At 34.9% G+C, this 23,315-nt stretch overlaps 3 protein-coding genes across 3 annotated transcripts; 2 read left to right on the top strand and 1 right to left on the bottom strand.

Moving 5' to 3' along the window:
• The first annotated feature begins 10,729 nt into the window (after nt 1–10,729).
• LOC104792492 (putative polyol transporter 2) lies at nt 10,730–12,796 on the top strand. Its single transcript, XM_010518656.2, has 3 exons — nt 10,730–10,940; nt 11,050–11,396; nt 11,496–12,796. Exons 1-3 carry the CDS (start codon nt 10,802–10,804, stop codon nt 12,555–12,557), a joined length of 1,548 nt encoding a protein of 515 aa, XP_010516958.2. The 5' UTR covers nt 10,730–10,801; the 3' UTR covers nt 12,558–12,796.
• A 1,123-nt stretch (nt 12,797–13,919) lies between these two features.
• Nucleotides 13,920–15,140, bottom strand: LOC104708823 (uncharacterized). The gene has a single exon (XM_087509095.1). The coding sequence runs from the start codon at nt 15,062–15,064 to the stop codon at nt 13,997–13,999; it is 1,068 nt and encodes a 355-aa protein (XP_087365221.1). The 5' UTR covers nt 15,065–15,140; the 3' UTR covers nt 13,920–13,996.
• A 1,784-nt stretch (nt 15,141–16,924) lies between these two features.
• Nucleotides 16,925–22,553, top strand: LOC104792483 (coatomer subunit gamma). Its single transcript, XM_087459412.1, has 17 exons — nt 16,925–17,331; nt 17,647–17,795; nt 17,949–18,062; nt 18,154–18,354; nt 18,462–18,563; nt 19,108–19,215; nt 19,296–19,529; nt 19,734–19,984; nt 20,113–20,284; nt 20,379–20,534; nt 20,634–20,684; nt 20,876–21,013; nt 21,096–21,293; nt 21,383–21,514; nt 21,609–21,782; nt 21,875–22,114; nt 22,211–22,553. Exons 1-17 carry the CDS (start codon nt 17,286–17,288, stop codon nt 22,403–22,405), a joined length of 2,661 nt encoding a protein of 886 aa, XP_087315538.1. The 5' UTR covers nt 16,925–17,285; the 3' UTR covers nt 22,406–22,553.
• The last annotated feature ends 762 nt before the right edge of the window (nt 22,554–23,315 follow it).

The following is a 23,315-nucleotide window of genomic DNA, read 5'->3' as shown; positions in this document are numbered from 1 at the left end:
TCTCTAAGTGAAGAGTTTACAAGCCCATACGTTTCTCTACGTGCTTTGTCGGAGAAGAAGATTGAACAGAACCATTCTAAAAGTTGCTTGTGGTTCTGAAGGGTAAAATCATCTTTCCATAACCAAAAAAATATCCAAAAACGTAAGTACGGACAATAAGTCCCAAATCCATAATTTATTTTTGGAAAACTGTCTAATTCTGTAATTGATCCAACTTTTAACATCCCTAAATCTTGCATTCTAGTATCACTACAAGAAAACACACATTTGGCGGCTACACTATTAGTCGTCATGTAGTCGTAATAATAAGAGTTACGACTAAGTAGCGACTATTTCATACAGTCGTGAATCAAGAGTCGCTAATTGTTGTAGTCGTAAAGTGCGACTAATTTACGACTATATATGTGTTGTCACATAGTAGTCATCATGTAGTCGTAATTTTTAGTGACTACTTTGCGACTATTGTTTGATTAAGAAACATGAACAAATGGGCTGCTTAATGTGGTCGGGAAATAATCGTATAAGTTTTGGTGACGTTTTGGCGACTAATATATGTAGTAGTCACTATATAGTCACTTTAGTTTAATGGATATATTGTTAAAATTTGACGACTATTTGGCGACTAATGTTTTCTGAAATTGGATATAGAATATTCTAATTTCTCTTTTTTCTTTTTAACCCTCTCAACCAAACCAAAAAATGATTCTAATTTGGAAACCTAAAGCAACACATAATATGAAATGCCAAAATACATTGTACTTGAAGAAGTTATTATAGTTTCCAAAAGAAAAAGTACAACACTTAGAGTCGCCATTGAGTTCATCAAAAAATAGTTAATTAGTAGGTAAGACATAGAGTAACCTATGGAGTTGAAGTTGGATCTTCTTGTTGAACATGCTTTGTGGTTGTCTCTTTAGCTGAATGGGTTGTCAAGAACTGCTGGAACCGTGGATCACATTCCGCAGAAACTTCCCCACCAAGTCGAACTGGTCAATCTTGTCCTTCTGCCCAGCAATAATTTTGGATTGTTGAGCAATTTTGCATCACGCCTCAACATATGAGCAGCCTGCTCCTCTATCTTGCGTTGATCTTCCTTAAACTGTTCTTGCATAGCCACAAAGGTATAAGTGTCTCATGCTTGCTTCTTCTTGCCATTGAAAAGGCAGTCATGGAGGCTTCCAACTCCAAAATGTTTTCCTCTTGAATCTTTCTTAGTGGACTGCAAAGTAAGAGAAAATCAGATATTCGAGGATGACATATTAAACTCCAAGATAACATTTGTGTATTGTTAAAATAAAACGTAAACTGAAGAAAGATTTTTGTATATTCTTCTGTTGTGAGCTCACGGGGCCGTGAATAACCATCTGAGACAACAGAAGGATCTTCCTCGAGCTGAGATAACCTCTCTTGCACATTCTTCCCATATGTTTCTGCTATCTTCTCTGCCTTCCGATCAACATATATCCCATCAGGCTTTGTATGTGCCTTGATGAAAACCTCACCAATACGTACTTCTCTTCCCAATTCCTCTTCCTGCAATGTTAAGAAATAGAGAAGTAAATTGTTAAACTAACAGGTAGGTCAAAAATAAAAGTAGCGAAGGTGTAAGAACAGAATTGGCTCACCATTTCGCCTTGAATCTGTCGATACGACTTTGGACCTGAGAGGTGGACATGAGGAACGAGGCCATTACGGTCAGGACATCAGAATATGTTTTGCTCCTTTGTTGTGCTTCTTCAGTATCCCAGTTTTCTGTCATTGTTTTCCATAGAGTATTTCCAATCCATTTAGATTGGCGTCTACTAGTTCTCATGGTGCTAACCATGTCTTTGAGCCGATTTTGACAGATGGTCTTGAAGGTAGCTTGAACAGTCCCAATTATCAAAGGATCCCAAGTGTAGGTTTTCTACAAAAAACAAAAACAAAATAGCTAACGTGAGTGAAAAGAAGCAAAATTAAATAAAGCAATATATGAAGAGTAAAGCAGTATACGAAGAGGAAAGCAGTATACGAAGATTAAAGCTATATATGAAGGCTAAAGGGTAGAAAACTTAACCGAAAACTCAAGGAAGTATCGTTCCTGTTTCTCCCGAGGCACACATGTCCAACTGAAATAAGGAGCTTCGAATTTGTTTAAAAGAACTTTAGTAATCTTCCGAACAAGTTTAGATCCAGTGTCACGATCAAACCCCCATACACATGAAACAATAAAACCAAAGGCTACCATCACAACAGTCGACTGCGAGACTTAAAAAAAAACAGGATATAATACCGAAACCAATGAGACCTAAACATTAATATGAAATGAGACGAGACCTAAACACTAATATGAAATGAGATGAGACGTTAATGAAATCATACCATTCGGTCTTTGGTAGGGGAATGGGAGAGAGGATGGTGGTGAACTTATCCCTGTTTGGCACCACAAGCAGCACATTTAGATCCCGCAACATGCCCTTTTGGAGTTCCGGAAACACCGGAGGATAATTATCTTGGAAATTGTTTCCTTGAGACGATGGATGCGAAGGATGATTGCGAGTCTAAGAGATTTCAACTGGAGAAGGCGGAGGTTCAACCTGAAGATTCGGAGGATGCGAAAGATTGTAGTGGACTTCTTCTGAAAGAGTCAGATGTACTTGAGGTTGCGGTGGGTGAGTGTAGGAGTTCTGAAAAAGCTGTTGAGGCGGAGGATAGTTATGGAGCTGGGCCGCCGTTGACTGTCGTTGCAATACGGGACCTTGTACTTCAGGATTCTGCAGCGGAGGAGGAGATTGGACCACCGTCGTGAAGTTGTACTGACTGGGTAGAGTGTGCGGCCGTTGATTTGGTGTTGACACTCCGACTCTCTGATAAAGGTTAGGAGCAACTTTCCTCTTTCTTCCTTGATTAGGCATCGTGTGAGAGATGAGAGCTTGATCCGAAGGATGCGAAGGATGCTAAGGATAGAATGCTTAGGGTTTCAGAGAAGAAGATTGATTGAGAGAAAGTTTGGGAGATGAGAAATGAGAGCTTGATCCGCTTTGATGGATTAGGGTTATCAAAGTCGGGGAGTCGAGAGGAAGAAGAGAGTAATGAATGGATTTGGGTTTTGGTTTAATTAGGATTAGTTTTTGGTTTACACATTTTTTATTTGGGCTTGTAATCTAGCCTATATTAGAAAATTTAAATTACAAAGATTAACCAAGGTTTATTTATAAAATACTGAATAATTTTTATAATATTACAAAATAATTAAAATATAATTATAACAGATTTCACATTAAAAGAAAAAAAATTAAGATACAAATACATAGTAATTTTCTTTTGCCAAATAATAATAGATAATATATTAAACATACTACGCATATTGTTCTTCGTCTTTTTGTTCTTCATCATCAGAAGACGATAAATTACACTGGAATTCATCTTCTGAATAAGCTTCTCCAACATCGTAATCCAGGTTTATTGGATTAGCGTCTTCTACCAAACTGTCGACTATGAGATCTTCAACTGTAGTCATCAATACAACATCATCATTTTCTGTTTGCAACAGAGTCGGTTCATTGTTTTCATATTCTCCTGAAATGTTTTCCCTCGGATTTACTTTCAGAACACTTAGCCACTCCCGCTTTGGTTTCTTTGTGTATGGATACAGAATATAGCAAACTTTATCTGCTTGAGATGTTGTTTGCAAAATCGCAATTTAGTATGGATAGTTACATGAATTAAACATATATCTAAATTATATTGAGTCTTACGTACCTAAAATGAATGGCTCATATTTGTTGTATTTTCTCGAAGAGTTCACGTCTACAATACCACTATTGCTCTTCCGAGTCCTTCTACCAATGACAGGATCATACCATTTACAGTTAAAAAGTGTGATTTTCAAATTGGTCATCCCTTCATACTCAAGTTCTATGATATCAGTTAAGTTCCCATAGAAATCTGCACCATCAGATGCATCAACGTAATTTTCACCTTTAACACATACACCATAGTTACATGTTTTCCGTCCAGCGCCGTGATTCTGCTTATGAAACACATAGCCTCTTGTAAAGTATATTGACCAAGTTTTGACCTTGTATAAAGGTCCATGCACTATCTCTTGAATCCAAATAGGAAATGGATTTGTGGCGTTCAAGTATATAACCTGCATATATATATATAATAAGGTCAAACATTAATATATACATATAAATATTATCAATGATATAAATAAATGCATAATCAGAGTCGATTACATGCGTTCGAGTATACTTACATAATCTTTCACCCACACATGATATTCTTCATCTCTTTTGGGGACAGTTATTTTTCGGTTAATTCAAGATATTTGGTAGAAAGAAAATCCTCGAACATACTAAGAAATAAAATATATTTAATATATATGAAAAAAAAATTGTGGAGTCTATATATTTGCAGTAATCAAAATGTAATTTGCGAGTGTATATTATATACCTATCAATTGGTTGAAAATAGTCACAATTCCGTAAAACATATGCATGTGCACACTGATAGTCTCTCACTGAAAGCCATACTTCATGCATTTCCCCACTTGAATGACCGACATGAGTAAGTATATTGGGGACTCTAGGGACATGATGTATTGGGACTTCACCTTCATTGAATCTTGTTAACCTGATCAAATAAGATAATTAAAAGTAATTCAAATTAAGTATAAATTATTATTTCATTTACCTATATATGCATTTAATTATACCGTGATTTTTTTTCTATATGATCGGCAAAGTAGTGCTAAGAGAAGAAAGCAATCTCATCATTGATATAAGACTCAACGATTGATCCAGCCGCATATCTTTTGTTCTTCGCTTTTCCTTTCAAATTTTTGAAAAATCTTTCAAACGGATACATCCACCTATATTGGACACGGCCTCCCAATTCTGTTTCATATGGGAGATGTATAGACAGGTGCTCCATCACATCAAAAAATGATGGTGGAAATATCTTTTCAAGGTTGCATAAGATAAAAACAATGTTATGTTTAAGAATTTGAATGCGATTTTTTTGCAAAGTTCTTGAGCATAAGTTCCTGAAAAATGCTCCAATCCCTGAAAAATGTATTCAAATTGCATGTCTTAGGAAATTATATTTAAAAATATGTAGTACTTATTTAATTAAATAAGTAATCTGTAATACCTGATAATGGAAGGTGAACGTTCCGGTCTAGGAGTTCTGCGAAGATAATGGAAGTAGTCGCTCCATAAAAAGATGGCAATCATGACTCTTTCTTCCTGAAACTTGCCATTGATCAGATCAACACAACTATCCAAGTCTGACGAATAACCATCTGAAAATTTCACCGCATGCTTGACACATTCCAATAAACTTGTTTTGGCTTCCTTTCTAGGAATGGAGCTTTACCCTTCCTATCAATATGTAAGTGTGGTCGGGAACAAAATTGTTCTATGTCCAATCTTTACATGATGTTGTCTTTAGATTTACCTTGCACACTCATAAGAGTATACAATATGTTGTCCATAAAATTCTTCTCGGTATGCATCACATCAATATTATGTCGGAGATTGAGGTATTTCCATTAAGGTAGCGACCATAATATGCTTTCTTTGTGCCAATTATGTTCATTTCCATAGTCTGGCATCTTCTTTTCATGACTGTTACCACCGACGTCCCTGGTTCTTGGTGGATTTACACATTTCAAACGCTCGTAACAAACTTGCTCACCAGTTAAAGACTGCGGTGGATATTCATTAGAAGTGGCACTTCCCTTCAAGAAATCTTTTTTGTTATTCCTTAATTGATGAGCATGAGGCAGGAATCTTCGGTGACAGTCAAAACAACATGTCTTCCTTCCTTTGGGTAGATAAAACGACTTTGTACTTTCCATGCAAATTGGACAAGACAATTTACCGTGGTTGGTCCATCCCGATAACATGCTATACGCCGGAAAGTCGATTATCGTCCACATCAACACTGCTTTTAGATTAAAGTTTTGATTCAAAGATACATCTTATGCATCAACTCCAGTAGACCACAACTCTTTTAACTCCTCAATAAGAGGTTGTAGGAAGATATCAAGACTAGATCGCGGATGATTTGGCCCAGAATTCAGAATTGTAAGAAACAAGTACTCTGTATTCATGCATATATCAGGGGGTAGATTATATGGAGTCAAAATCACAGGCCACAGCGAATGATTACGCGACATGCCAAATGGATTGAACCCATCAGTACATAATCCAAGATAGACGTTACGGGGTTCTTCCGCAAACCGAGGGTTAAGCTCTTGGAAATATCTCCACTCCGCCGCATTAGAAGGATGATTCATTTCTCCCTCTTCTGATTGGTGCTCTGCATGCCATCTCATTGCCGCTGCAGTCTTGTGGCTCTGTTACATTCTCTTCAACCTATCAGCAATAGGTAGATACCATATACGGCTATATGGTACTCTTGTTCTCCGTCGGTCCTCCTTGGGCTCCATCTTGGTGAACCACAAAATAGACATGTCTCTTCCTTTTCGTCTTCTTTCCAAAAAATCATACAATTGTTAATACAAACATCAATTGTATAATATGGGAAGGCCTAAATTACGCATCCATTTCTATGTCTCGTAATGTGAACCGGTAGACTGGTTATCTTCTGGTAAATAATCCGTCAAAATTCCGCAAACTGAATCTATTAACTTTTCACTCATATTATACTCCGCCTTATTTTGCATGACCCGAGCAGCTAATGACAATTGCGATTGACCTTCAAGACAACCATCATATGAAGGATATTTGCACTTTCTAACAAGTCATATAATTTCTTCAAATGGTTTTGTACCGGTTCTTCCACATTCTCATAACTATCATTTTGATGATAATTATCATTAAAACCCACATTATAACGAAATGCATCATTCACCATATCCATATATGGATCTTCTACTACATTACTCATTTCTTCATGACTCCCATCATCATCCTATCAGTGTAACTACTTCCTATATCCAAATTGATTTCTTCTCTGTGGTATATACCAAACATAATAATCTGGCATAAATCCATTACTAAACAGATGACTCATAATTCTTCTACCCGAGAGACATCTATTGTTCTTCCAAACACTACAGGTACAGTGAAACTTACCGCCATTATTCTGAACTATAGGTTGACTACTTGCAAACGATAAGAATTGGTCCACCCCCACTTTGACTTCAGATGAAAAATTTCCCGTCACTTCATCTAACCTCTTGTACATCCACTCCCGATAATTACCACCATAATTGTAATATCCCGTCATTATAAATATATATATATATATATATATATTTGGGAGAAAATATAAGATTATATAAAGCCGAACTTTTTTTTTTGATTTAGATTTTCTTTTTTGGAAAGGAAACTCACTTATGTCGGAATGAAGAGAACAAATTAGTGCAATTCGTTTTTATAGACTAAACCTAGGTGACTAATAGGCGACTACTTTATAAAAGTTGGTACACCAACCCCCACATGAAAACATGTTTTTTTAACTGTCTTTTACGACTATTTGGCGACTACGTGATGACTATTTAATGACTCGCCGTATGAGTCGCAGTGCAGTCGCCAAATTATACGGCTATCTGATGTGGTTGTACCGTAGTCGTTAAATTAGAGATTATATTACGACTACATTATTCCATCAACAAAATAGTTGTCTCATCGTTGTTAAAATACGACCACGGTACCGACTACGTCAATTAGTTGCTATAGAGTGACTCAATAGCGACTAATTAACTGTAGTCACAACGTAGTCGCAAATTGGTCACTATTTGGTCGTTATTTTTGGCGACTTCATATATAGTCGCTATTTGTATCGCTAATCACCTATTTTCTTGTAGTGTATAATTGATAATTTTTTTACTTCAATTTTTTTTTTTTTTTGAGTTTCTACTTACAAATATTATTTTTTTTCACCTTTGAGGGATGAAAGAAGACAACTAAAGAGACATTAGGGACAAAAAGAAAGTTAGGAGAACTTTAATAACACTCAAAAACACATTGTAGTAAAATATGTAATAGCGCTTCAAGAGAAAAAAAAAACAAATATCTTTTTAGTGTGAACCATATGCATTTTTTTTACCTTTAAATTAGATTACAACAATTTGATATTCGTTGATGTCTATTTACTTATGTTTCTAAATTTAGATAATAACAAAAAACAAAAAACAAAAAATGAGATGACAAAACTTAAAATATATGGTCGTCTTACTGTAAATGTCAATTTTGGGACAAATCTTGTAGATTAAAGTAAAGCATGTGTCTCTTGATATCTTCTAATCTAATTTTACTTTGTATAGTTACTAAATATTTTGTAGGTATATCAAATCTTTCGTAGTAATAAATTTTTTGTTACAATTAATTTTTATAACTATTTTGTCATCACTAAAATCACAGTTATATCTATTTGTCGCAAATTTATTACAAATTTATCACAGAAAAATATGTAGCAATTTCTACTAATTGCTTCATTTTTCTGTAACTATCAGTTACAAATTGCGGTAGAAAAGTCAGTAGCTTGTAGTTATAATAAAAGTCACAATATTTCGTGGCTAATTTTCTTACAAAAATTTTCAGGATTACTTGTCATAAATTTGTTACAAATTGTCGCATTTATATATTTATACAATATTATGTATATATACCACATTTGTGTATTTATACAGTATTTATGGGTTTATAGTTATACCATATTTGTGTATTTAATAATTTTTATTTATATTTAATTTTGATTTATTAGATTTTTGGATAAATTGAAATATTAAAAATATTTTGTTTTATTTTATTGTTTGGAATCATAATACAAAAAATTGTAGTTACACAGTAAATATACAAAATAAAATAGATAAATAAAAATTTGGGCTTTTAGTCTTCTCCTTCTTCTCTTCTTCAGCACAAAAACAATGTGCAGAAAGTCTTGTGTATGAATATCTCCAAGAATCTTTCTTTCATCTCTCGTTTCTTCTGTTCCTTATCAGTAACAGAGATATCAAGATGTCTCTGCTCTTCATCAGATTCCCCTTCATCTTCTTCATCAGTAGGAAGATCTATGCCATCAGTATAGGATGTAGCTTTTGGAGCAGCCTTGGTTCTAGATGATGAGCCCTTCTTTGGTTTGTCATCTTTCTGATCCATGCCTGCAAGCATAGCCGAGACTGGTAACTTCTCCTTTTTCGAATCTTAAGAAGCATCTTTCCCCACTAGGTCTCACCTTCTTGCTAGTGGCAGCACTCTCTACTGACTTCTTCTTCCTCATTTAAATCTGTATCTGAAATGAGAAATCAAGAAAAAAAAATTAACTATTAATAACATATTCATCAACGAGTAAACAAATTCTATAGCAACCTAACTAGAAAACTACCAAACTCACGGGTGAAAGTTCTGATAACAGACTTCTTCCGAAATTAGGGTTTTTCTACTTGAAAATGGTCACAAAAAGCTAAAGTTTTAAAATTTTATTATAACCCAGTAAACATATATTCATATAAATAAAATCTTATGCGTTCATAAAGCAAATTTTCAATCCTTTTACGATCTAATTATAAGATAACAAAATATAACTGCCGTTTCAACAAAATATATCACCCAAACAAATAGACAAAAACCTAATCCACAGAATCCAGCAATTGAAAGAAGAAATGAAACTGCCATTCGTCCCGAAAAAAAAAAGAATTAATTTGTAAAAAGAAAAGCACAACTCTAACAAAATCAGAATCCCAAAACAGAGAACGAGAAATCGATCCGAATATGATAAAAAAATCAATCGATACTTCAATCAGAAACTCAAAGCACAAAATTTTAAAAGCGGAAGAAGATTGGAATTTTACCAAACGAAATAAACCTAAAAACGAAGGCGGAAAAATGACTTATCCCATTTTAATCATTTTTTCTTAATTTAAAATGTTTTAAAAACTATAATCAAATGGAAAATATGTTATAATAATGAGAATGATCATAATATTTTTTTAACAAAGATTTTAATTTATAAGTCAATTTTAAAAAACATAAAATACAATGTAAACTATTAATGAAATGATGTTAATATAAAAATAAAATGGTACTACGATATACGATTTTTGTAGTAAACTATAATTATCTTATATTAGTAGAAAATTTTGAAACTTGTTTGATTAGACAATCACTGCCATATTGCTGCTATATATGTATCTGTGGCCAAATAAAAAAAAAATATTTTCATACGGTCACACCAGGATACAAATGACTTTTCATTACATTACAGCAAAAAAATCTTAAGTTAAAACTAAGTTGTTGTTATTTTTGCTATGTATTTTTTTTTTGTCGAAAATTATCACGATTGTTATAAGTAATTTGTAGCTAAATGTTAATATTTTATTTTTAAAAAAATCGATATTATTTTAGCATATTTTTGCTACAAAGTTGCTACAAACTATATCTGTTACTATTTGTTATTATATAGCTACATTTAGTAACTAAATTTTTGTATATAACTTTTTGTAACAGATATACTTTGTCAATATCTTTTAACTAACTTTTTGTCACTAATTTGTAACAATTGGTAGTTATGATTTGTTATTACTTTTTTTGTAGCAAAAAAATGTTGCTATATGATCCAAACCTTGTAGTGCGATGTAACCATTTTCTATAACTGATTAATTAACTAGATGCTTGTTTGTTATTTTCTAAAATATATCATCTTAGTTGGCTTCAATCGTGAGCATCACACATCTATTTAAACTCGCATCTTTCAAATAGATTTCATAACTTACAAGATACTTAGCTTTTCTGAAAATAACACTCTCTTCTTCTTATCAATTACCACCGTAAGTTTTACAATCATGGTGGACACAATGAGTTCCTCAAGAGAAGAACGAGGTGTTGTTGTTGTAGAACCCGAGCCACCAAGAGGAAATAGAACCCGATATGCTTTTGCTTGTGCAATCTTAGCATCCATGACGTCTATCATCCTTGGTTACGGTTCGTCTTCATTATGAATTCTTATGATTCACTAACGACCCATTTCGAGGCTTGTTCGGTTTTTAGGTTTAGATTATGAATTATCCTTACAATTTTATGGATGTTGCAGATATAGGAGTGATGAGTGGAGCTGCAATCTTCATAAAAGACGATTTGAAACTGTCAGACGTACAACTTGAGATTCTTATGGGGATTCTGAATATCTACTCGTTGATCGGTTCAGGCGCGGCTGGTAGAACTTCAGATTGGATTGGAAGACGATATACCATAGTGTTAGCAGGAGTCTTCTTCTTTTGTGGTGCTCTTCTCATGGGGTTTGCCACAAACTATCCTTTCATTATGGTTGGTCGTTTCGTAGCTGGTATCGGTGTTGGTTATGCTATGATGATTGCGCCTGTTTACACCGCTGAAGTCGCTCCTGCCTCTTCACGTGGTTTCCTTAGCTCTTTCCCTGAGGTACAATAGATTCAACCTTTCTTATTATCTAATATATATATATATATATAAATAATTGTACATGGAGGTTGATGATACCATGTTTCTTTTTTTATGCAGATATTTATCAACATTGGTATACTTTTAGGATTTGTATCCAACTACTTCTTCTCCAAGCTTCCCGAGCATCTCGGCTGGAGGTTCATGTTAGGAATTGGAGCGGTTCCCTCGGTACTCTTAGCCATTGGAGTTTTGGCAATGCCGGAGTCTCCACGGTGGCTAGTCCTCCAAGGTCGCATTGGAGATGCTTTTAAAGTTCTTGACAAAACCTCAAACAATAAAGAAGAAGCCATCTCTAGGCTCAATGACATCAAACATGCGGCTGGAATCCTTGATGATATGACAGACGATGTTATAGCCTTACCGAACAAGAAGACTGCCGGTAAAGGCGTGTGGAAGGATCTTCTTGTCCGACCTACCCCGTCCGTTCGACACATCCTCATAGCATGCCTTGGAATCCACTTCGCCCAACAAGCCTCTGGAATCGATGCAGTCGTGCTTTACTCTCCGACCATCTTCTCAAAGGCTGGACTGCGATCCAAGAATGACCAACTCTTGGCTACAGTGGCTGTCGGAATTGTCAAGACCCTCTTCATCGTGGTGGGGACTTGTGTGGTAGATCGGTTTGGACGTCTTGCCTTGTTGCTTACGAGTATGGGCGGAATGTTTATTTCGTTGACCGTGCTTGGAACTAGTCTTACAGTAATCGACAGAAACCCTGGACAAACTCTCAAGTGGGCCATAGGGCTTAGCGTTACCACAGTGATGTCTTTTGTGGCAACATTCTCAATAGGTGCAGGCCCCGTGACGTGGGTTTACTGCTCAGAGATATTCCCCGTGAGGCTAAGAGCTCAAGGTGCAAGTTTGGGCGTGATGTTGAATAGACTGATGAGTGGTATTATCGGAATGACATTCTTGTCTCTTTCTAAGGGTCTCACCATCGGTGGTGCATTCCTTCTCTTCGCCGGAGTTGCGGCCGCCGCATGGGTCTTCTTCTTCACTTTCCTTCCGGAGACACGTGGTGTGGCTTTAGAAGATATGGAGAGTCTCTTCGGGAGCTACAATGCAAACAAAAAGAACAATGTTATGAGCAAGGGCAAAGAAGTAGCTGATGAACAATGAAAGTGAGACCAAATTTGCTTCCATTTCATTATTTGGTCAATGGGACGTCGTCGATTTCAAAAGACTCTCAAACCGAGTCTTCATTGGGCGAGTGTGGCCAATAAGAAGATTAATACAGAATTTTACTTGCCATGTCTAATTATCTATCATGTTGTATATAAGTTTTCTTTTGTGAAGAAGTAAAAAACTCTTCGTATGTAATATAATTGCAACATAGGTTTAATTACTTTGTTTCGACGATTTATTAAGGTACGTTTTGGTTATTTTTACAAGTTATAACTCAAAAGTGCGTTTGTTGTGGGACAACATACAATTTTTAACATACATATATAAATATTAGTTTTTCAATTTAGCTATTAACATGATACACATATTAATTGTATCCATAAATGTTGACATATGCCAAATTTAAACATATTCTAAAATTAAAAAAATTATACGAAAGTTTTTTTTATTTTTTTTTGTCACAATCAATAAGCTCTGATGTATAATATATCCCTATTATGTAGGGTAATGTGATTTAGTGGAGTCGAATTCTGGTGAAATGTATGACATATGTGATGTTATAACCACTTGATTAAAAACATCTCTCCTTCATAAATATTATTATATTTTGTTAAATTATTAACCTAATTCAATGGGAATTTTTTACTTAAAGCATGAAACTCTTAATCTGTAATTTCTATCAATAGAAATGCAACATAGGTTTGATTACTTTGTTTGGACGATTTTATTAAGGTATTTTTTCGAGTATTTGCAACTTTAAGTCAAAAGTGGGTTTTCTTGTGGGACAAAAAGCAATTTAAATGTAGTAGAATATTACATTAATGGAGATCAATGATCTTTATAATTAGTCATACATATATATATATACATGTGTGTTTAAGATCTTAGCGTTGTTAAATAAACAAAAAAAAACTTATGTTATGAAATATATATATATAAAAAAAAACATTTTGTTAATGATAGGACTTTGATTTTATTGAAGCTTAAGTAGAAATATACAGTTTCTATTTACAGTTGGTACATTGGCTTATAAAAATGTAGTTTCTGAACATTGCATGGGTTTTTGTTGGGTTATGAGTCTAATATGTTATTTTCTGTTTGTTAGGAAAAATATAACTAGCAAGTATACTAAAATATAAGAATCTACAAAATGTTTATTCATGATTTTTATCTTCATTTTATGGTTTCTTTGAGTATTGTTTATAGTTATAGTCTTATAGATAGAGAAAAAAAAAAACAAAATTCGTACTGATTACTAGCTAGAATATTAATCACTGCAAAAGATAATAGCACAAAAGCACAAATTATGCATTAAGATTTAAGAATCGTGATCCCTAAAACCCCTGAAGAGAAGACATGATGCAAAAAGAAGAGAAAACAAAATTATAATATATAAAAGACACACATGCAAACCCTAAAGATACCATTACAAGTCACTTTATGCTAAATGGTCCTTGGGGATCGAGCTGTCCGCATAGAATAAGATAAGTTGTGTAGAGAACACGATCCTTACAACCGGTTCGATGCTCAACAATTGCCTCACAAAAGAACTTGAGTTGTTCCAAAGTACAACATCCCAACATTTGCCCTAACAAAAGAAACAGCCAGTTAATTTTTTCCGTGCTCTCCTCTATCACAGGCCTCATGTCAGTCTTGCATACCTCGCACGGAATCAGTTCTGGAGCTAACCATTTAGCCGGTGCTCGAGTACGCATCACCTCTTTGTTATCTCTAATGTACACATACAATTCCGAAAACTTCTCCCTCAGATTGTAAGATATCGTATGAGTCCTATCGCAAGGTTTGCAGTGGACTTGGCCAGAGATCACGTTTATATTATTAGCAGTCAACTCACTGATGGTATGATGTATGGCTAGCTTATTCGTAGACCATGGATAGGGTGGTATGATCACCTTGTCATCCTCAGCCACAGGCACAGGCACAGGCACAGGCACAGGCACAGGCACAGGCACAGGCACACGCACCTTTTTTTTAACCGCACCCGCTTTTGCTAATTTACGACGTGGTTGCGCTCCTGGTTTCCGACCTCTGCGGGGAGTTTCCAAGGCCACGGTTTGAGGAGGGTGAAGGAGTTGTCCGGAAGGTTGATAATGCAACGGGACCGCCAATCTGGGAGTTTGCATGGCCACGGTTTCAACCTGGTTCAGTTGAGGAAGGTGAAGGGTTTGTACGGAAGGCGATGAATATAGCGGAAGAGCCTGTTCGGGAAAAATCCTAGGGTTTGTACCATTAGTGATCAAGTCTTCAATTAAAGACGTCATGTGAGGTGGTTGAGTAGGAGAAGGTTGGATAACTCGTGGAGGATCGAATGATGTCAAGAGTTGCATGAACGTGCCCTGACCATGGCCTTGTTTCTCCACGGGATCTTGTTCTTGAGGAACCAACCGGCCTTGTCTGTTCACAGGATTTCTTCGTTGAGGTAACCCTAAGGACAGATCGAGATTGAGATCAAACTCAGGATCACTATTTTCGTCAGCCATGATGGTGTAGAAGTGGTAAAGAGAGAGATTTAGGTTAAATCTGTTGTTAGGGTAAATTGGGAGATATATGAGTACAACGTAGAGAAACAAGGATGTGAGATCTGGAAAAGCTTTAGTTGACATTTACATTAAGGGTATATATATAGTTGTTTGTTAATGAATGATTTGTATCTGACAATATATATTTATTTAATTTACTATTCGCGAAAACGTAGGAGCCTGTACAATTTTCAACACTATCCACATTGACTATTAATTATTTCTTTTACTGTATTAAGTTTTTTTGTCATTGTCAAATCTTGCATAAACTTATCCATATATATTGTTAAAGGTATATCTGTACGGTAATTAGAGCACGAAATTATGGTACGTACAAATAGATAAAAAAAACAAACCCAAAAGATTCCAAAAGTACCATAAATCCTAGATAAAATTTAGAAATTAGAACCTTAAAACTTCCTACCAAAAATTATAGAATTAACGAATATTTATAAAATAATTATACTCTCTATTTTATAAAAAGTATCATTTTGACACAATTTACATAAATTAGGAAAATATATAATTATACATGTTTGTCCGTTTTTAAAAAGTAACTAATGGTTTAAATTCAATGAAAATGAGATTTGGGTTAAAAGATAAATTAGAAAATTTACTGTAAAGAACACACTGAATTGTAAAATGACATTCTTTTTGTGAAAAAAAAACTTAGAACAACATTCTTTATCAAATAGAGGGAGTGTATTTTTTTTTTGTTCAATAACTTTGATTTCAAAGTAAATTCATCCATATCTTTTACAAAAAGAATTATTACCAACTTCCAGTATTTTACGTAGGTCTCGGCAAAATACCCGGACCCGAAAGACCGATCCAAACCCGATCCGAACATGTATCCCAAAATTTTAAAATATCCGAACGAGTTTCAAAATTTTAAACCAAAAAATCTGAACCCGATCCATATAGTTTGGTTGACAGAAAAAAAAAAACTTCACCATCTTTCAAAACTTTTCACTAAAGTCTAAAAGTGAGTTACCCACACGGGCAAGTAAAAATTTCATAGATTTGAAATGAGATAAAACATGTCCTTACTAATAATGATACTTTTGGGGTAAAAACAATTTTAGTGGTACAAAAATTGCTCATAAATTATTTCAGAAAATAAAAAATTAGACGCAAGAAAGAATCAAAACTTACAAATGATCAGATTTGGTCAATCCAACTTTTTCGTATAAAATATCTCATATCCAAGGATCACGTAAAGGAACCACCACATACACCAAAATCGATTGAAGTCCAAAGTAGTGGACTGTAAGCTATGAGAATAATCATATTCCCCTCAGTATTTGGAACACATTCTTATTTTTGTTAGTCTTTAATACAAAATTAGATTATAATCCGCACTATGTGTAAAGCAAAATAATTATTAAATAATTTTACTATAATTTTTATTTACAAAATATATTACATTTATCGGGAAAAATAGGGAAGTTACATTTATCAATAAATTTATTTACCAAATTTTATTAAAAACTGAGAGCAAATTAAAATAATTTTCTTTATAAATAAAATTTTAAGGAAGTTATAGAAATTTTGTGATATTAAAAATAGGGAATGTGGATACATAAAAAGACGTGAATAGTTTTTTTTTTCCACCAATATCGATAAATTTTGTATTATGAAAAATGAATTGTCAGTAAAAGTAAAAAAATAAATTATATATAAAATTTTGATAGTTTCATTTATTTATTTTTGATAAATATGCCACATGTCAAATATTTATTGATAATGTGACTTGTAAAGGATATTAAAAAAAAATGAGAAAGAGGTAGAGATATATAGTTGAACAGTTTACAAATCAATAACACATATTTCAATTTTTTTTTTCTCGATCAAATCAATAAGGCAAATGTAAAAAAATATTTTGATTTTCTTCAACTTTTTAAGAAAATATGATGTGGCTTAATTTTATTGGATAGATGATTTTTGCTTTTTTATCAAGATAAAAAGATTAAATACCATAGATGTGACGTGGCGAACAATGATTAGATCAGGCATTGTGTACTCAATCTGGAGCTTATGCAGCGGATCGCAGCTCTCTCCCATCTTCTAAAATTCTTAAGTTGTAAATAACCCCCCTTTGGCCTTTGCTCTCTCTCGATCCCAGCTTCCGAGTTCTGACTCTGAAACAGAGAGATCTGAATAACACCTTTGAAGATCAGCGATGGCGCAACCACTCGTGAAGAAAGACGACGATCACGATGATGAGCGTATGCTTTTCCCATTCCTCCTTTTTTTTTCTCTCTCTTTTCGTTCCACCATATCTGTTCCGCAATGCTCAGATCAGTTTGTTAGCTTCGAGATCTATGATTTTTGGGAATTTTATACTAGTGTAATTGATTTATAGATCTCGATTCTGATATTGTTTGCTCTCTTTACAGTGTTCCTAAGCTTTTTACGAATCGATTACTGCGTTTTCTGATCCAGAATCATGGCTGTAGAGTTATTATAGAATACGGCATTATTTGTTATCATATGGTCTATATGGTTGCTTATTTTGGTTCGTAATGTTTTGTGTGGCTCAGTGGAGTATTCTCCATTCATGGGAATTGAGAAGGGAGCAGTGCTTCAGGAAGCTAGAGTCTTCAATGACCCTCAGCTTGATCCTAGAAGGTGCTCGCAGGTCATCACGAAGCTTCTTTATTTGCTTAACCAAGGAGAGGCATTCACCAAGGTCAGTTTTATCCTTGCTAATGGACCATTTTTATAGTGACAATTGATCCTTTTCCCGAACATTTGTTGTTTGGTATTGTGAATGCAATGCTATTAGTTTATTACTGAAGTCATCATTTTCCGATGTTTATTGTTTTTTTGGGTTCGTGTGCAGGTTGAAGCAACAGAAGTTTTCTTTTCCGTTACAAAGCTTTTCCAATCAAAAGATACTGGTTTAAGGAGAATGGTCTACTTGATCATAAAGGAGTTATCTCCATCAGCGGACGAGGTCTGTTGTACCTATTTGGCTTAAAAGCGGCATCCTACACTTTACTGTAGGTATAATTTCTGATAAGTTGTTTGTCTGTTTATTTTTATAGGTTATTATTGTAACTAGCTCCTTGATGAAGGACATGAACAGCAAGATTGATATGTATCGTGCAAATGCTATCCGTGTCCTTTGCCGAATTATAGATGGAACCCTTCTTACACAAATTGAGCGGTACTTGAAACAAGCTATTGTGGATAAGAATCCTGTTGTTTCAAGTGCAGCTTTAGTCAGTGGACTTCACATGCTAAAGGTGGACTTCACACACCAAATATACTATGCTGTCCTTTTACAAACTACATATATTAGCCTGTTTCGGACTGTGAGATTAGACTGATACATGTACATTGTTGTTTCCAGACAAACCCAGAAATTGTTAAAAGATGGAGCAACGAGGTTCAAGAAGCTGTCCAGTCTAGAGCAGCCCTTGTTCAGTTTCATGCCTTGGCTTTGCTCCATCAGGTACAGTGCTTGATCTCGTATTCGGAAAGTAAATTGTTTCTTCTTTTCTGATATTTGGGATCTAAGTTTAGCATTCATTGACAAGTAGCATCTTTTATGCAAAGGGTTTTGGAGCTTACTCCTAGATATATTGATTATAAACATAAACAATAAGCTTCTGTAGTTTCTTTGTAGTTATATGCTTATATATAATATGGTCAATGCTATAAACATATTACATGTTTATGTATACATACGCTTTATTTTTCTGCCATTCTTTGATGGGACCATGCCACAGATGTAAAGTTCAACCCTGAGCTGCTTTTTTTATCAGCGTGGTTCAACTTGTATCTGAAGGCATCCTCACGGATTCTGCCTATGTAAATTACTATTAGGTTCGAGTTACTACATATCATGTGTCGCTGCTGTAGGGTCTTGTGAATCATATATGCTTAACTGCTGTTACATTGATGTAGTTGTTTTTCCAACTATATATCTGCCCTTCTCTACTATAAGGTATTGAGAATTGATCTAATGAATTAAAATTATTAATTGACATATCCAGATACGTCAAAACGATCGCTTGGCTGTCAGCAAGTTGGTTGATACCTTGACGAGGGGGGCTGTCCGCTCTCCTTTGGCCCAGTGTCTATTGATACGATACACCAGTCAGGTTTGTCCTTATATTTTATATAATATGATATATCGGTGAAAGTCTTTATGTGATATCCAACTATAGTCTCTACTATTCAGATAATCCGAGATATGTCCAACCACGGCCAGTCTGGGGAACGTCCATTCTATGATTTCTTGGAGAGTTGTCTGCGCCATAAGGCAGAAATGGTGATCCTTGAGGCTGCCAGGGCTATCACTGAGCTTGACGATGTGACAAGCCGAGAACTGACTCCAGCAATCACTGTGCTCCAGCTCTTCTTGAGTTCCCCTAAACCAGTGCTGAGATTTGCTGCTGTTCGGACTCTTAACAAGGTGACAATGCTTTTTCTTTGTTTCCTTGCATGGAACATCTCAATAAAAGAATTCTCTTTAATTCCTGACAAACACTGAAAGCTTGTTTCTGAGTTTTTTTTTTAATATAGCCTCATAATTGTTTTTGATCGAGGATAACGAGATACTACACAGGCATTGAAAACTCTTCTCTTTACACTAAATGGAGGTTTGAACTATACACAGGTTGCAATGACTCATCCCATGGCTGTCACCAACTGCAACATTGATATGGAAAGTTTAATATCTGATCAGAATAGAAGTATTGCTACACTTGCTATTACCACACTCCTGAAGACAGGGAATGAATCTAGTGTGGAACGGTTGATGAAGCAGATAACTAATTTCATGTCAGATATTGCCGATGAGTTCAAAATTGTGGTTGTGGATGCCATAAGATCATTGTGTTTGAAATTTCCACTGAAGTATAGATCACTGTAAGTGAGGTTTTAGGTTTTGTTATTAGTAGTTTCGGTTTGTAGCATAACTACTTTTTCTAACGACTTCAAGATGTTAAGACTTTTATTCGACCTTACAAATCTGCCTTGCCCTTTTGGATTTGTAGGATGAACTTCTTAAGCAACATTCTTAGAGAAGAAGGTGGATTTGAGTATAAAAGGGCAATTGTAGATTCCATCGTAACCATTATCAGAGATATTCCAGATGCAAAGGAAAATGGATTGCTCCATCTTTGCGAGTTCATTGAAGATTGTGAATTCACATACCTTTCAACACAGGTAATTGTTTTTTGACATCTTTCGTCTAGCATTATAATTGAAGTGGATTATGTTTTCTTTGTTATCTAAATACCTTTTTCTTTTTCTTGCGTAGATCCTTCATTTCCTGGGAATTGAAGGGCCAAACACCTCAGATCCAAGCAAGTATATCCGGTATATTTATAACCGTGTGCACTTGGAGAACGCAACTGTGCGAGCTGCTGCTGTTTGCACACTTGCAAAGTTTGGGTTTATGGTTGAAGCATTGAAGGTATAGTAGTTATCTTATTTAGCATCATTAAATTTTGTTTCTTGTCTATCATCCTTGGTTGCTGACAAAGATAAATAAATATCAATAAATGTCTTGCAGCCCCGGATTACTGTCTTGCTGAAGCGCTGCATTTATGACAGTGATGACGAGGTTTGTGACCAGTCCTATTGACAATTGATGACTATATTGTATCTCATTGTGTACCGGTTGCATTAGTTTACATGGATTTCTCTGTGTGCATGCATGCTTCTGCATTGGTAATACATTCTTTTCTGAGTAGAGACACGAACTTCTGTTTAATAGTACCTTTAATATGAGTTTTTCCTCTTTTGTATCTTCAGGTTCGTGATAGAGCAACACTCTTTTTGAGTGTACTTGGTAATGATGGCCTCGTTGGCACTGACCATGATAGCATAGCATTTTTATTTGGTTCCCTGGAGGCCCCTCTTGTAAACATGGAGACAAGTCTTAAAAACTATGTGAGCTTCCCAGATCCTCATTTCCACCCGATATATATACTCTTTGAGTCATCAGTTATCTTATATATCATTGATTCTTCAGGAGCCCTCTGAAGAAGCTTTTGATGTTGACTCTGTACCTAAGGAAGTCAAATCGCAGCCACTTGCAGAGAAAAAAGCCAAGGGTAAAAAGCCCAGTGGTCTCGGTGCTCCACCACCTGCACTTGTTTCTGGTTTTGATGCATATGAAAGAATTCTTTCATCTATTCCAGAGTTTGCCACCTTTGGAAAACTTTTCAAGGTTTGAATAGAAGTTTTCTGCACATCGCATCTCTTTTCAGTTTACTTTTATCCACTAATCATGATTGGTCAAACGTGTTTCATTCTCAGTCTTCTTCACCTGTGGAGCTAACTGAAGCAGAAACAGAATATTCAGTCAATGTTGTAAAGCGTATCTTCGAGTCTCACGTAGTGTTTCAGTATAACTGCACAAACACAGTACCAGAGCAATTGTTGGAGAGGGTAATGAGCATGATGATGTACCACATGATCAATTAATTGGATGCCACTGAAAATTGTTTGTTGACTACTTCTATCCTCCTCCCTTGTTTTGTAGGTGAATGTCATTGTAGATGCTTCAGAAGCAGAGGAGTTCAGTGAATTATCTTCAAAACCACTAAACTCGCTCCCGTACGATTCCCCTGGTCAGACCTTTGTGGCGTTTGAAAAGCCAGAAGGAGTCCCTGCTGTTGGAAAGTTCTCAAACACATTGACTTTCATTGTTAAGGAGGTACGTTCATACCTGCTTGATAAGCTTTCTCTTTCATCCAATTTTAATAGACGGAATCACATGATCACGGTTCTTCTCATGGGTATGCTCAGGTTGAGCAAAGCACAGGTGAACCATTGGACGATGGTGTGGAAGATGAGTACCAGCTCGAGGACCTTGAGGTTGTTGCTGCTGACTACATGGTGAACGTTGGTGTCTCCAATTTCAGGAATGCATGGGAAAACATGGATGAAGAAAACGAGCTTGTAGATGAGTATGGACTTGGCCCAAGGGACAGCTTAGGGAAAGCTGTAAAAGCTGTAACTGATCTTCTTGGCATGCAGTCTTGTGAGGTTAGGCGTGCTTCTCCCTTACCTAATTACTGTTTGTTAACATTATTGAAAGCTCTCTCCCCTTGTTGTTCTCAAGTCATTTTTTTTTGGGTTCAGGGGACGGAGACAGTTGCGAGCAACGCAAGGTCACACACAAGTTTACTATCAGGTTTGTACATAGGGAACGTAAAAGTGTTGGTGAAAGCACAATTTGGAATGGACAGCTCAAAAGAAATTGTAATGAAACTGGCTGTTCGAGCAGAGGATCCATCTGTCAGCGATGCGATTCACGCACTTGTTGCCAACGGCTAAACATATCAAAGTGTTCTTTGCTAGAGAAAGACATCGAGAGAATCTATAACTATATGAATTGTCTTAAACCCTTTTGGTATTTTGATGTTGCCTCAACATTTTTGGTGTTCGCTACGTTTTACCATTAGTATAAATATTCTTTTGAGCATTTGAGTATCAGTCGTTGTTGATCGTTTCTTTAATAAAGGACAACATTGATTAAGAATAATGTTTATATGAACTGGAGGAAAAAAAAAAAATGACTACATGACCTGAAAATAAAGTGAGTATGAACTATAGGAGACTTGAGGAATGAGGGCTTTTGATACATACAGTAAAACCTCTATAAATTAATACTCTATAAATTAATAATCACTATAAATTAATAAATTTTGCTGGTCCCAAGTCGGGCCAGTATAAAAATTAACAATATTCGATAAGATAATAAGATAATAATTTTTTTGAAATCTCAATATAAAATATGGTCTCAATAATATTATAAATTAATAATCATGTAAATTTATATATATATATATACTGATATAATAGTGTATGTTTCTCCTAAAACTCATTTCTATAGAACATTTGTAATGTTGTATTTTTAAACTATAATGATATCTCTAAAATATTTTATAACATGTCATACAAATAATTAAATTTTAAAGTTTTAATTTTTAGATATGCATCATTTACAATTTGATAATTAGACAGATTATTAAAATATGAGAATTAATATTATTATTATTCATAAATTTGAATTTATGTATGTCATGTGTATAAGTCAATTTGTTTATAGTATTTGTAATTTATTGTCAATAATGCTTTATAAATATTACAAGTTCAATTCCTAAACCATAAAATTTATAACATCCGAAAATTTAATCTTATTTTGCTATAATTGTTCCAATTCATAATTTAAAAAAAAAATAAA

Source organism: Camelina sativa, chromosome 1 (assembly GCF_030686135.1).
Source record: "Camelina sativa cultivar CO46 ecotype springtype chromosome 1, ASM3068613v1".
NCBI lineage: Eukaryota > Viridiplantae > Streptophyta > Magnoliopsida > Brassicales > Brassicaceae > Camelina > Camelina sativa.
This window is presented reverse-complemented; position numbering and strand designations above follow the sequence as displayed.

Excerpts from the sequence above, each read along its gene's own strand:
- LOC104708823 (XM_087509095.1), bottom strand. The coding sequence starts at position 15,064 with ATGGCTGACGAAAATAGTGATCCTGAGTTTGATCTCAATCTCGATCTG.
- LOC104792492 (XM_010518656.2), top strand. The coding sequence starts at position 10,802 with ATGGTGGACACAATGAGTTCCTCAAGAGAAGAACGAGGTGTTGTTGTT. Across the intron at positions 10,941-11,049 it reads GTCTATCATCCTTGGTTACG|ATATAGGAGTGATGAGTGGA; the intron begins GTTCGTCTTCAT and ends TGGATGTTGCAG. Across the intron at positions 11,397-11,495 it reads TCCTTAGCTCTTTCCCTGAG|ATATTTATCAACATTGGTAT; the intron begins GTACAATAGATT and ends TTTTTTATGCAG.
- LOC104792483 (XM_087459412.1), top strand. The coding sequence starts at position 17,286 with ATGGCGCAACCACTCGTGAAGAAAGACGACGATCACGATGATGAGC. Across the intron at positions 19,985-20,112 it reads CCACTGAAGTATAGATCACT|GATGAACTTCTTAAGCAACA; the intron begins GTAAGTGAGGTT and ends TTGGATTTGTAG. Across the intron at positions 20,285-20,378 it reads TCACATACCTTTCAACACAG|ATCCTTCATTTCCTGGGAAT; the intron begins GTAATTGTTTTT and ends TTTCTTGCGTAG.